The following is a 15,251-nucleotide window of genomic DNA, read 5'->3' on the forward strand; positions in this document are numbered from 1 at the left end:
CTGATCAATTTAGTAGTGAAACTTTAAAAAGAGTGGAATCAATTTTGAGTGGTCCTCATTCTGGTGCTTTTTGTCAGATTATGGATATATTTATGAGTGGTTTTGGAAAACTAAACCTTGATTCTGATTTACTATTTGTTCGTCTTGTATATGAAGAAAAAATTCAGTTTTAAAAAAAAATTTATTTCACAATATTAGTTTTGTTAGAGCATCATGTGAAGAGCAAAGCGAATCAATTGAAAATCACTACAATTTACAATTTGTCTATCATCAAATATTAAATGAGCAATAAAAATACAAAAGAGTCCACACAATTCTGAGTTTTGACCTTGAATTGGTTGGTTTTCAAGTAATTGGTGAAACTGTACATTATTTTTTGCAAGTCGTTGATAAATATTCTTGTAAGAAGACAAGGATCGTCCAAGGGGATCAGCAAACAGAAGATGGTTGCTTTTTTTACAAATGAGGAGCCAGTGCGTGCCAGGACTTTGAGATTTTGACGCATTTACTATTAAAAAAGTATTTGATTTCAATTTTGAAGGAAAATTGTCTGCTGCAAATACACCTCGAAATTTGTGCTTTTGTTTTTGACATCTCTGAGTTAAACCATTAATATCATCTTCGTCCATCATCAGTTTGTTAGAATATGATTTTTTGACACTCGTCGCGCAGTATCAACAAAAATTGTACTAGCTTTTTCTCCAATACTAAAAATTTAAATGTTGGTCGGTAACGCTGCTGAAAACTTCAACTCGATAGATATGGGGCAGTTTGTTAGCTCCGGGTGTATAAAATCATGAGAAGCTTGTTGGGTGCTAGTCAGATCAAATACCATTATAAAATGGTTGGGATAGTCTGACAGACTTATTCCGTGTCCATTGTCAATATAGGCTAAATCCGATATTGTATTAAAATAAAGGCGTTTGTTATCAGTTGTAGATATTGGGCTATCAGCCACTGGCAACCCGTTGCGATAAATATATATCTGTTCCAAGTCAAATTTTTGAAAATGAAATGGATTTTGCATGTTGTTGCCCAAATAAGCTTCGTTTGTATTGAGACAAATGGCTAATCTTCGGATTGGCTCTCGTGCAAAAATATCCTCTTGCTTCTAACTATGCAGACCAGTTGAAGCCAAAAACGTCTTTGTCAAAGTTTCAAAGTAGGGATAGGCAGCAGGGCTAGTAAGCAACGTTTTTTCAATGGCAGACACGACCTCGTCATTCAATGTCATCTTGCGAATGTACAAATTAGCTTCAACAATTTTCACCTTGTAATGTTTTGCAGCATCATCGGAAACGATAACAAAATCATCAATAGATCTTCTGAATGCAATACGAAGAGTTACACCACTGAGCAGATGTTTATCACATGTGAAAAAGTCTACCGCTACTTTACCATAGAAAGTGCATTCTGCTGACTCTCTGACCGAGTTTTTTCTTCGAGCAATTGCACCTGCTTTTATTGCAGATGGACCTTCTTCGTAAGAATAGCCTTGACATGCCAACCAAGTGTTCTTTGCGTCTTTTTTATGTGAGAACTCAGTTTCTATAAAACTCTTGTGTGCGTAATTTCCATTTGCGTTAGAGATTTTCAACCCGTTGGCTGACACTGTGCAGTCAGAGAAAAGTGAATGTAGCACATTATTGCAAAAATAAGGAGCATCGGTTCTAGCAGTGTCAGCAGTAGCTGCCCCGTCATATTTGAGATCAGCTCCTGAAGACTGAACAATTTTGCATTTGACTTCCAAAAAAATTTTTTGTAAAGTTGTTACGGTCACCAGTTACCTCGAACTCTAACATGGGTCCATCAGGACTATAAACAGGTCCCAATTTTTGACAAAAACTTCCATCGAAAGTCACCAAGAGCGCCGGCTTCTCAAACAGATCCAAAGAGCTATGGGTTGCTTCGTTTGGTAACAGGTTAGCGATCATATTTAACTTTAGAAAAGAAATCAGACCGACTTCTTTTTGGAACTTTTTGTTTTGAAATGACCAACTTTTGTTTGGTTAATGTTTTTCTTGGTGATTTTTTTGAGCGTCTCCTAATCGTTTTTCTTTGTTGCCGAAATCTTGCTCCCCCTGTTTGTTTTTTAACAGTGTTGCGTATTGTATTTTTGAGTGCTTGTTTGGGTGATTTTTTACTGCTGACAACGTCTAGCAGCTCTGGAACACTTTGCTTTAAAAGTTCTTTTCCAATACGTTTTGCAGTAGGAAGAATGAAACGTCGAGCTAGGGGCAAAGCGACCCGCCCAATTCCCGCAGCTAATGCACCAAAACCACTTCCTCTTTGCCGGTAGTGGCCAGAGAAATGTGGTAAGGATGTTGCTTGGTTAGCGTAGTAAGAGTCCATGCTAATTGGAAAAATTTTTGAACTGAAGAGTTAAAATGACTTTACCGGTTCCCGAAAAGGGAACCAATTCTCCCGTTTCTGTGCGAAGCTCAATCGATATTGATTGTATGGTGTTTGATAAGAGTTTTTTGTAATCTAAATTGGAAAAAACAATTCGATGAGTTGGTTCAAGCTCGCAGACACTACCGTTTTTCAGACGTTGTTTTGAATCAATGACTCGAAGCAAGGGGGCTTCTGTATCACCGACGTACTGGTACTCAATAATATTCGTATATATAAAAATTAAGTGCTTTCCCGAGCAAAGATCAACGGGAAATTCTCCATAGTATGCTGCCGTTTCATCACTTTTCATTAGTCTGTTTGATGTTGCGCTTTTCATTTTGTACCCTATGTGTACTCCACTGCCATCTGGAATGCCCGAAAAACCAATAATGCTGGGAATTTCTTTACTGGGAAAAGTAATTGCTTCATTTTTACCCATCAAAATTTCAAACTTTCCAGTTTTCTTGATCTCTCTGAATGAAAAGTTTGGTAGTCCAACAGTTCGTTTGATAGTAGTTAGTATGTCAACAACTGAATTATAAGTTCCTGTCATGATAGACAATTTTTCACCGTTATACGGACGAGAGATCACATTGGCTTCGGTAGCCCTTTTCTGGCTGTCTTCGTACCCTTTTAAGCTATATACTACCATGTCTCCATTTACAATATGCTCAATTTTTGTGGGGAAAATGATCTCACTGAGAGCTACTCTCCAGTCACCAGCGAGTTGAATTTCATCATTGAAAAAGTGTCGAAATGAACTGAGAGTGTTAGAGTCAAAAATTTCCATTGAAGCAGATGAAATAACATGCACAGTGAATTCATCCGTGAAACGGTTTTCACTCATTTTTCTCTACACGAACAAGCTGTAACTCTGGTTGATAAAATTTACCTTCAATTTTTTCACCGTTTGCATCAATAAGTGAATACGTTGGCGGATTGAAGGTTGCTAAGCTTTCTACTTCAAAAACTTCGTCGGTGAAAGATTGTTTATACCCTTTCCTGAAGGCTTCGTCTTTTTTGACAATTCTAACAAAAACTCCAACGTAAAATTTGGGTCTCTGAAACTTGATTGTTTGAGCGCTCAACGAGACAAGTCGTGGAACATCCTTTTTAGTGACTTTATTTGGAGCAAGTTTGGTTACTCGGTTGACTCGTGAATTAATTGTTTTCACAAATTGATCCAGTTTATCTATGTAGGAGTATGTCCACTTTTCTTCAAGGTACTTGTAGATAATGTTTTTTAGTGACCGAATGTTCCGCTCTGCGAATGCAGACTTTTTTTCACTAAAAGTGCTGTATAAATGAATTCCTCGTTTGTTGCATAAGGTTTTGAAGGCTCCAAGAAACTCTGTACCATCATCAACCCACACTTTTTGTGGTTGCTTGTTTTTTATCATTTTTTTAAAGGCCGAGGCAGTTTCCGTTGCATACTTTGTTTTTAAGGGCTCCACACGAAGGTATCTGGAAAGACAGTCGACCGCAACCAATAAATATTTAACATTTCTGTTGTATTTTGCTAGTTTATCCACAAAAGTCAAGTCAACGGACCAAATTTCATTTATGTCTTTAACTATTACTTTAAGTCTGGGAAATCGTAAACGAATTGGGCGATATTTTGTAAAGGATGACTTGGTTTCCAAGTATGTCTTAACTTTACCAAATGATAATTTGCTTTGGGTTTTTAATCGCTTTGGGCTTCCAAACGATGCAGGTCCCTTCAAATACAGTTGGTCCAACGTTTTTTTCTCAGAAGAAGTAAGACCATTTTTGCTGTTTGGTCTCTCCTTCTGCCGTCTTTTTTCTTGTGCCCGTTTTTCTTTGGTTGGTAACTTGATAACCGCTTCCTGATTGTCCTCGTGGGCTTGCAAAAATTTCTTCTTCGCTTTCGGATGCTTCCAAGATCTGTCTGGCATAGGTATTCGAAACTAAATGAGGTGGAAGATCGAGAGCTAATAATGCTCGAGAATATTTTTGAATGTCAATTTTCTTTGTTGACTGCTGTGTGTTATACAAAAAAGTTGACGCTTTTAAGCCAAGTGGTTGGTTATCAATATGAATGATACCACTTGGATCTTCAATGGATATTGTCGGGGATTCTAATATCTTGTTGAGAATTATTTCTGCTCTTCCGATTTTATTTTTCTCCATCACTCCCAAATCTCTCATTATTGACTGAAACGTTGTAGTTGTACTTTTTTTGACAATAGGTTCAATTTCACTGTCATCACTCATCGGCTCCTCTTTTTGCTCATGATCTGTTTCAACATTTATGCTGGGTTCTGTCTGGACTGCTCCATCCTCTTTTTCACTTTTTTCCGGATTTTGTAACATTTTTCTTTGAATGAGAGACAATTGCGTGGCTTTCTGTTTGTAGACAGGATTGTCAAAAATTTCACTTTTTGCCGGTTGTGTTGACATGAACATTCTTTTGGGAATTAAGATAAATTCTTCAGTATACATTATCACTTCCTCAGATGAAGGTAACACGAGAGAGCAATACCTTTCAAAAGAACCGTGTTTTTAGCAAAAATCTGCCTTTTATTTCTTAAACTTGTTTGTTTAGATAAAAGTTTTTTAAATGAATTTTCATGACCTTGTATTAATGTCTTCTTGACGGGAACGTTACCGTTGACAACATTAAGCAAACACTCGCAAAGAAAGTTAATAAAACTATTTGGTGCCGACTTGATTAGTTCTTTTGACTTTATGTCCGATGTCTCTAACATTCGCCGCAGCATACAAAGCTCTTTCTCTCTCATTACTCAAATTGGTTATAACAGCTTTAGCTGGGGGAAGGTAAAAAACGGATGGTCCTGGTGGAACAATATTGGAGCAGTAACGTAAAACGTCCGATGTTTTTGGATCCAGATCGATCAGTAAATGACCAAAGGGTTGTTTGGTTGCTAGCTCGTAGCTATCTTTCAAAAATTGCGTGTTTTTAAGCTGTCGACCAATTAAACCAATCTGTTGAATGTCACGGGGTGATTTAAATAAAATGATGTGTGTTGTATTAAGATCAATAGTTCGTGACCATTTACTTTGTTGAAATAAATTGTGTTTTACGTAAATTACACTAATGTTTTTGTGACGTCCTGCTGTAGCCAATTTCGAAAACTCTTTGTCATTAAAAATCTCTTCACATGAATCGTCAAACACCAGCAGACAGTTTTCGAGCTCCGATATCAGATCGAAGCTTGAAAATTTGGTAAACTGTATGTTTAATTTTGCCTCTAGTGACTTAAATTTGGGTTGTTCATGTTGGTAGAAATAAAAAATCGAGAGGAACTTTGGAGAAAGTGTTTTCGAGTAACATCCTGAAAATAAGCTCTGTTTTTCCGCAACATGACGGACCGCAAACAGCCATAAACAACCGGTCAGTTGTTGAAATGATTTTATTCATAATTTTGGGTTGGGAAGAGCGTATCCAACTGTACAAGAAAGAAGAGAAAACCAAAATGTAGACTCTTCACATTCAAGCTGGAAAAACACAAGTTTTACCAGAGAAACTATTATGAGAAAAATTATAATAAAAACTTGTGTAAAATAAACAACTTCTGATCGTGGTATCCTTGAATTACAAAACCTCCATGATCGTCTTTCATGGTGATTATCATCAAACACTAAGTCAGTTATTGCCCCGCCTGTATCTAACTGATCCTCTGCTTTACTCATTTCAAAATAAGTTTTTTTTTATAAAAAGAGGTAAATTTGGTTATTTCATTATATAAATTTCATAGGATACAAATTGTGAGTTTTGATTATCATTGATAAAAGTAATGGTGTAGTTCGCATTTACTCTGTCAGTTTTTTCTCTGAAAACAACTGACTGTACGTTGTTCTTTTCAATTCTTTGTCTTATTTCAGCTGGAAGGCTCTTATCGTTCAGTGACATCAGAACTGGTTCTGCACGCTTGGGCATAGGTAAAGGGGTTAGTTTCAGCTGTCGCATTTTCTCTTCCAAAGACATGGTACAATTGAAAGTACTCCAAAAGTGAAAGGTATTTCTTGAAGGCTTCTATTTCAGCACCAGTACAGACAATTTGCTGTTTCCTCAGTACAGTTTGACCACGACTGTCAACTTTTTCCTCTTTGACAAATGTAGCTGTTAATTGATTTTCATCCGCTATACAACTGTAAACCACCAAATTTGGTGACAAGTTCACTTGAAGTAGAGACGATGCTGCTTTCTCGGACCGTCGATTCATTCGTTAGCCACAGGTAAAAAAGTGTAGCTTTTTTTCTTGCACAGTGTTGATTTCTTTGCCGCTTAGGACAGCTTAAAATATGTAAAGTACAAATTGGTGTCTCGTGAAAAAATTTCAAATTTTCAATTTTTGGACATAATAAAATCTCTAAATTGATAACGTCCTTTTTGAGAAGTTTCTGAATTGTTTCTGTTTTTTCTGTTCCCTTCGCATAAAAAGTTGCCAAGGGAAATCGAAGTGCTATGCTTTCAAAAATTTGTTGCAAATAACAATATGGATAATCTCCACTCTCCCAATTCAAACCATGGAGATATTTTGACACCCAACTGTATGATCGTCTCTCACTCGAAGACAGTATGTTGAATGAAGTTGGGGGTAAAAATGACACAGTATCGCAATAATTTTCTGTCGAAACAGCTAGTTCTTTGATAATAAAACCAGACTTTTTATGTCGAAAGCCTTCAAAATCAAGAACAACTGGTCTTGATTTCAACATTCCAGCAAACTGAATAAATTGCTTTTAAAAGTCTTTACATATAGACAGAAGGCAAGTCCTGTCACGTGACCAAGATACTCGTTTGTCACTGGACACGGTAGGACATACGAATAGCCCGGCCCTTTTTCACTATATTCAAAGACAAAACCTGAAGCGTCGTGAAGTATAGCATGCAACCTCAAAATTTTGTAAGACTTGAAATACTTGTCCAGAGACGAATTATCAATACCAATCAGTCCACCATAGGGTCTCATTTTCATCGCAATATCCAAATCAAGATCAGGATCCAAGTACTGACATGTTGCCAAGAAATAAAGAAACCTTTCACCGTATTGAAAATAATCCTTTTTCAATTCCTTGTAAATTTCGTGAATAGCTTTCAAATCAACCGTCGCTAGAGTTGTCATGGCGGAAAAATGAGTTTCAAGGCCGCCTAATCCCCTTAATCCCTTTCCGTCTAGGATAACCCCCTATTATCCCATGTTTAAGTATCTTAGGATAACCCCCCCTCTCTTGAGACAGTATTTACTTACTACTTATGTTGCTGTTTTTTTTCGTTTCGCAATTCCAGGATCGATTTCAAAAGCTTTTAAATTTCAGCAGCATTACTTCAAAATATTGAAAACGGGGAGAAATTAGCAAACATCAAGGCATTATCAGAGATTGTACGAGCAAACCTTCCATGTATTCGGAACAAAAATTGATATTAATTAAGAGCTTTTGTGGGGGGAGTTTCAAATATTGCTTTCATTTAAATAAAATTGGGCTTTTCGCCGTCTGTTTTAAATAGTAAAATATTGCAGATATTTTTGCTTTTTCTTAATTTTTGCCTTGAATACCTCAAACTCTCAAAACGGGGATAGGGATCAGTTTGCTTCCGGTTCACGCACGCTAGTTTTTCATTCATACTTAAATTTGTTTTTCTGAAATGTGTTCGCTGCACGTATCTAGCTATGGGACAGAATTTGGTAAAAAAAGGAATTTGCTGTTCATGGAAGCCAAGTTTTCAACTTTGTTAAGGTTTGCAGCGATATGATTGATTGATATTATTCAACTTAGACTGAGAATTGGAGAATCGTTTTGTAGCCTCTAACATTTCCCCTTCAATATACTGATTTCTTTGCCTATAATGCCTAAGTAATGCACAAATTTACAGTTCCTAAAACCCGGAAAATTTAAAAACCTTGAGTGCCTATGCATGAATGATTGGTCTTCATGATTCAAAATTATGGCAGGTTATTACTCAAAAAGCTGGAGAACCAAAACGTTGAGAGATTCTGATTTTCGACAGTTTTTGTTTTTGGAAAGTTGGCGAATATTAACTGTTTAGTCTCAAATAGTTTACCACAATTCTCCATTGGTGTTAAGGAAACGCGTGTAATAAAAGAGGAAAATGAGAGGGTTATTTTTTTCGCTAGAAAACGAAATTTTCTAACTTAATATTGATGTAAATGGCCTTTAAAGTTTATATATTTTTTCAAACTTCTGAAATATGAGGTCTTTATGTTTTTAATCATTTATCTGTCAAAGTATCTTATTGGACTGTTGAGCAATTAAATTAGGAATTTTTGACAATTTTTGGAAAAAAACGTCGCTAATAGTGTTCCGTTTGAAGTAATATTTTGCTCATTAAGTAATGGATATTAGCATCACACTTTTGACGGCAGCTTCTGTAATGATGATCAAAAACTTGAATTCTTTACTTTTTGGAGCGAAATAAAACGATAACTAAAATTCTAGAGGCCAGAAAAGAAGACTACCTGTATCTGCGATAAATATGAGCGAACATAGGCAATGGTGAAAGCTTCTGAATTATAAATAAAAATGTGGAAATTTGTCGTTGAACCATGAAATTGCATGAATGCCTTTGTAATTGGGGTAACCTCGATGGTTTTCAGGTGCGACAAACTAGAGACCCATTCCCTCTGTACCCAGGAGAGGTGCTAAAACAACAGGTGACTCCTCTGAAAATAGTGACAGCTAACACAGCTCTCAGACTCAGATCTATCCTAGACTTCGAAGATGAGGATGGAACCCACAGAGTCGCAGGAGACGAGTGGCTGTTTGAAGGGCCTGGAACCTACATTCCTAGAAAAGAGGTTCGTCTCTACTAATCTATGCTAATTATTGGATCAATGGCTATTTGTACCTCAATGCGATCTAGGTCCTGTCATTTTTTGGACTCGTGGTCCTGTAGATCATGGGAAATGCTTCAGTCATCATATTACCTTTGATTTCATTAATTGGAGACAATTATACTGTGTTGAAACTAAGCGGAGGCATATTGAGAGGTCTCAAAATAGAACAATGCAAATGGACTGTCTGATTCGAAAGTCAGTTGCTTATTATAATGAAATACTCTTTTAGGTTGCTGTTGATGAAACTATTCGAAGCACAGTGATAAAACCTAACCAAGCAATCAAACTCAGAGCGAGAAAAGAGACATTCGATCGAAATGGCAATGCTCGAGTTGTTGGTCAAGAGTGGCTTGTGACCTCTCGAGGCGCATACCTCCCAGGGGCATACGAGGAAGTCATTGATGTCGTTGATGCCGTTGTCTTAACTGAAAAGAAAGCCCTCCACCTTCAAGCCAAAATGACGTTTAAAGATGTCTATGGAAAGACGAGGAAATCAGGCGAAGAATGGCTCGTGACGTTTCAAGATGCGGAGACCCATATTCCAGACGTCTACGAAGAGGTTCTGGGAATCATCAACATCACTACTTTGAACAACAGGCAATATTGTGTAGTCATGGATCCGGTTGACGACAAAGGAAAACCGCAATTAGGTCAAAAGAAACTGATTAAGGGAGAGATCTCATTTTTCCTGCAGCCTGGCGAGTACCTCCAAAGTGGCATCCAGGATGTTTACATTTTGGGTGAAGATGATGGTCTCATTCTGAAAGCATCGGTTGGTTTCAATGATGAAGCCAGTGGTCCCCGTGCTCCCGGAGATCTGTGGATGATCCGAGGTCCTTGCGATTACGTACCACGAGTTGAAGTCGAAGTTGTCACTAGGCGAAAGGCTATCCCTCTGGACGAGAACGAAGGCATATATGTTAGGTAAGTATTGTTGCATAGCTCAATGCATTATTATATTAAACTGCATTATCTTTAGTGAGTTAGTTGCTCTCGATAATGTCCAAAAGTTAAAAGTTAATCAGTTTTAAAGTTGTTTATAAGATTGACGCACCAGCGAGTTCAAACTTCCTGGATGATCTTAAATTATTCAATTTGTGGACTTCATTTTTAATATTGATAGACTCACTAGTTGACGGTTTGACCTCATTATCTTGTCCCTTCAAATATAAAATTGCTTATGAGAAATTAAGTATAAAACAGCTTTTATATGCTGCTGATTTTAGGGATATAAAGTCTGGTAAAGTGCGTGCAGTGATTGGACAGACGTACATGTTGACACAGGATGAGGAGTTGTGGCAGAAGGAGATGTCTTCTGCTGTCGAGGGACTTCTCTCCCAAGCCAAGGATCCCCTGGCTGACAGGAGTGACAGAGGACAACGATCTGACACTTCTAGGCCCAGAGACAAAACTAAAGTTGTCACGTACAGGTAGGTTGACATTTTCTTTCTGTTCATTTGTTTTTAACTCGGTGATTGACCAATAATTATTTCAAACTCTTGGTGCTATTGCGTGAATAGCGATCGAACCTATCGAAAAGTAAATTTGTGTAAAAAACATTCGAATTGTGAGCTGAAAAGCATACTGTAAATTGCAGTTTGCTAAACATAATCTTCTGTCATAATCAATGAACCAAATAAAAATTGGGTCAAAATGAATAAAATGAATCGCTTAATTTGTGACTGATTGTATTAGCCTTTTAACTGTTTTAAGTTGGTAATTATAAGTCGAATTTTAAACTGTTCTAAGTTGGATAAACTGTTAGTCCTCTTTAGAGTGCCACACAATGCCGCAAGCCAAATCTACGACTACAAATTGAAGAAGGCACGAGTAGTTTTTGGACCTGATTTGGTAATGCTTGGTCCTGATGAGCAGTTCACCCAGCTCAGTATCTCGGGTGGGAAGCCTAAGAGACCCAACGTGATCAAGAGTCTATGTCTGTTGATGGGTCCAGACTTCATGACAGATATCATTGTAGTTGAGACTTCAGACCACGCCAGACTCTCGCTCCAACTGTCTTACAACTGGCACTTTGATGTCAAAGAGCAGAGTATGGAAGAAGCCGCCAAGATTTTCTCAGTTCCTGATTTTGTTGGTGATTGTTGCAAAGCAGTTGCGTCTCGAGTGAGAGGGGCCGTTGCTAGTGTTCCCTTTGACGACTTCCACAAGGTACCTTTTGCTACGATATTTTCAATTGTTCTGAAAACCATTTGAGCAATGATTTTCTATGAAACTATTGTTAGTTTGTCATAACTATTGTTAGTTTGTCATATTGTTAGTTTGTCATAAATGAAACTATTGTTAGTTTGTTGTAGCTGAAGTAGATGCGCTTGGTGATAAGTTTTCTCCTTGAGTTCTCTGAAAATTGCCAGAAACATTCCAGTCGGGGAATAAAAATGTCTGTGAAACATAACCGTTGTTCCTCATCGTTTTTCTAGAACAGTCTTCCGATTTCACTTTCACGAGTGACTTTTTCACGCTTGACTTCGAATCCCTCCCCAGTAGAATTTTTTTGCACCCATATTGGAAAATTTGTCTAGGCTAAAGCCCCATTAAATTAAATAGCCACGCCCGCCTTTCGCCCGAGATTTCTTTGTTCGATATTTATCGATAAATATTTTTACGCTGTTTTGTCGCGTTATAACAGCCTGCTTACTTGCTTGCTTTTGGGTACCGTTGAAAAATTTTTCCGACGGGTTTGATTGATTTACTGTTTTTTATTACTGATTTAATTTATTAATTGCTTTTGCTCGAACATTGTTGTAGTCGTGTCTTAGTGTGAGCCATTGTTTTTTGCCTGACCGATTTGGTCTCTCGTAATTTTTTGAGTTTTGCGTGATGAAAATTACTGTCATTCGCAGTCTTAGCTTTTGAACTCTATTGATAACAGTTCACTACTAAAAGCCAGATGAAAGTGCAGCGAATCTTCATGATTTTTGTTGTCAAAATGAAGTGATGATTCTGTCACATCGAAAAAGGAAGAAGATTGAAAAGCAAGTGGTTTTGTTGAGGGAAATTTTTCACTGAGTGAAAAAATTGTTTCAACAAAAATTCGCTTTCTCGCTTGTGGGTTTTTGCCGTTTTTTATGATTGGATTTTTGTCCAATTGGTTTTTCCAATGCATTCGTAGTCCATTCTACGTATAGTTTTGTGTTTAGTCAGTGAAAATTCTTTGAATCGTAGTTCAGCACTTGTCCTGCTATGTTTTTTTTTTAGTTCGTTCTATCTTTTGATCACATTTTTCGTTCAGCATAATTCACAATTTTCTTACCTGACTCGCTGTATCAATTAATTGAGGTTTAGAATTCATTCAGCAAAATTTTGCAATTACGTTCAAAGTGAAAGAGCGAAATCAAAGGAAACGGATTAAATTAGTAGCCCGGGCGTTACGAGTCAATGTTTAGAGTTTTATATTGCATTATCAAAGTTCCTTAGAGTATACTTCTCATTGGTATTATTATTAAGCTTATTGTCCTCAAACTGAAAGGCTGAATGCGCCATTGTTGCCGAATCTAATAAAACTGCAGAACAAATTAGGACATTTTTTGAAACTTCTAAATTTCGCTACCGGTGAGAACAATTAAAGTCTGTTCAATCGGTCTGAGAAGGTTTTTTTTATTGTGGGAAGATATTCGAAATGTTTGAAACACTGCAAGTGTGTAAATTACAAGGTGGTCAAATTGAAGATGGAAGAGCTTATCCTGATTTTGATACTTTGAAGTTTTTATTAAGAAGTGTTTACGGATATCGAATTAAATCAGCTTTTCTGTTTTTTCATAGCTGTAAAATAGCCATTGATGAGTTTGTTGTTCTATTTTAGAGCTCTAACTCTCGCAAGTATAGAAATCTTTGAGTTTCTGATGTTACACTGCATATGATATTTCTCTGTTAACTAAAATGTATCAGTTTGACTCAGAATGTTGACAATGAACTATTTTGTGGTGTAGAACTCTGCCAAGATCATTCGATCGTCAGTTTTTGGTCTTGACGAGAATGGAAAAGTGAGGAGTCAGTTCGAATTCCCCCAAAACTGTCTTGTCATTACCAGCATTGACATCCAGAGTGTCGAGCCAGTTGACCAGAGGACGAGAGATGCTCTCCAGAAGAGTGTCCAACTGGCCATTGAGATCACAACTAACTCGCAAGAGGCAACTGCTAGGTTTGTTTTGGTCACTTGTCAATTAAATTATAATCAGTGCAAGCAAATTGGAATGCATATTTTGAGGTGTTTATTTACCTGTATCAATATTTACCTGTCCTAAAAACCTATTGTGCCATTCTTAAAAAAACTTAAATTGCCAAATGTCCTTGGTAGACGTCAGCACCTTACGGGTGACAATAAGTTCGTTGCACAATCATGTTTGCCTTTTCCAGGCAAGAAGCCGAACGTCTCGAACAAGAAGCGCAAGGCCGCCTTGAGCGTCAGAAACTGGTAGATGAAGCTGAAGCAGAGAAAGCCAGACGAGATCTCCTGGAGTTGCAAGCAAGCTCAGCAGCTGTCGAGAGCACAGGTCAGGCCAAAGCTGAGGCCCAAAGTAGAGCGGAGGCAGCCAGAATTGAGGGTGAAGCGGCAGTTGAACAGGCTAAACTGAAGGCAGAGGCAAGCAACATTGAGGCCAACTCTGAACTGCTGAGGTTGAAAGATGCGCGAACAGCAGAATTGGAGTACGTCCGAGCACAGAATGAGTTGGAGATTCAGAAATCGAAGGATTTAGCTGGTAAGACTTAGTTCTATTTAGTTTCAATGTTCTTCATTTTAAGTTTCAATTTCTCGGTCTACTGAAGCAAAAATTTAACATGGGTAATGTCTTTCGGAGAACCTATAGCTCGCAGTAATATTGTGCTATTCAGCGCTCCCTTCCCTCGCGTCTTTGTCACTTTTAGTCATTTTTCTTCCTAGACATATCCGAAGGTTGCTTTAATTCAACAGGAGGTAGAACGTTTGCGGAAACTTTAAAAATCTATACACAAATTTGGGAAAGCGAATCTTTTGCGCGCAGTGAACCTTGGTATCTGGTACCTCACCACGTCGGATTTTTGTTCTCAATGAAGACTCTGGTTTGCAATATGCACACAGTGATTAGTTACTCTGTGTAAACTTAAGGTAACATTTTTCACCAGTTTAGAGCGTGTTGTGTATTTAGGAATTGAGACTGAGAAATTCAAGAACATGGTTGACGCAATTGGTCGTGAAACTATCAGAGACATGGCCAATGCTGGTCCAGCCACTCAAGCCAAACTTCTGTCTGGTTTGGGCATCAAGTCTACTCTGATCACAGATGGAAACTCACCCATCAATCTCTTCACGGCCGCAAATGGACTGATCGGGCCCATGATCAAATCAACTCAAGATGATGAAGATTAAACAAATTGTGCGTTGAAATATTCCCCATATTTGTACCATAAATAAACAATCAATCCTTGAAGATTTTAACCCAAGTTATACAATGCGATGTTCTTCAATATCCACTCGCAATTGTAGAATGCTTTGGATTCTCTTGTGAGACATAAATCTGAGTGAAGTAATGTTTATAGACTTTATTAATTGGAAATTCATGTTAGACTCACTCGTGTTGTTTGTTCACGTTTAATGGCAAATTTATTAAATTATGAAATATTAGAGCCTGACTAATTGCAAGCAGACTTAACCTTTATTGTACATTCATGCTATTTTATGCGTATCATTAATGTCTTGGTGCGAACACAAGCAAATATTGTAGAGATTCATTTATTTTCTTGCACCCCTTCTATTTAAAAGATTAACGTTCCCAATCTTGTTTTTGATGTTAATGCATATAATTGAGGTGTCACATACCGGACACCTTTCAGGCAAGTTCAAGTGAATAGTATATATAGGTGTTGTAAACATATACAGGGGGACATTTGGCCAAAATGAATACTCTGATTCGATTTCCAAAAGTTTCTCGAAAGTCAAAATTTTGACCAAAAATAACGGGGACGAAAATAGATGTCCCTCCGCTGTGTATATGTTGTATAACGCTTATATATACTACT

At 37.4% G+C, this 15,251-nt stretch overlaps 1 protein-coding gene across 2 annotated transcripts in view; it reads left to right on the forward strand.

Annotated features, from left to right (window-relative positions):
* Positions 1-15,008, forward strand: part of LOC142356801 (major vault protein-like) — a 28,427-nt gene extending 13,419 nt beyond the window's left edge. For both annotated transcript variants that reach the window (XM_075408668.1, XM_075408615.1), the window contains exons 3-9: positions 8,997-9,197; positions 9,466-10,160; positions 10,463-10,666; positions 11,012-11,405; positions 13,184-13,395; positions 13,611-13,954; positions 14,381-15,008. In XM_075408668.1, coding sequence (XP_075264783.1) covers positions 8,997-9,197; positions 9,466-10,160; positions 10,463-10,666; positions 11,012-11,405; positions 13,184-13,395; positions 13,611-13,954; positions 14,381-14,601 — 2,271 coding nt within the window. In that variant the 3' untranslated portion in view covers positions 14,602-15,008. The remainder of the gene's footprint in view (positions 1-8,996; positions 9,198-9,465; positions 10,161-10,462; positions 10,667-11,011; positions 11,406-13,183; positions 13,396-13,610; positions 13,955-14,380) is intronic.
* Positions 15,009-15,251: the final 243 nt, after the last annotated feature.

The sequence above is a fragment of the Convolutriloba macropyga genome, chromosome 1 (genome assembly GCF_964194025.1).
Source record: "Convolutriloba macropyga chromosome 1, txConMacr16.3, whole genome shotgun sequence".
Lineage (NCBI taxonomy): Eukaryota > Metazoa > Xenacoelomorpha > Acoela > Convolutidae > Convolutriloba > Convolutriloba macropyga.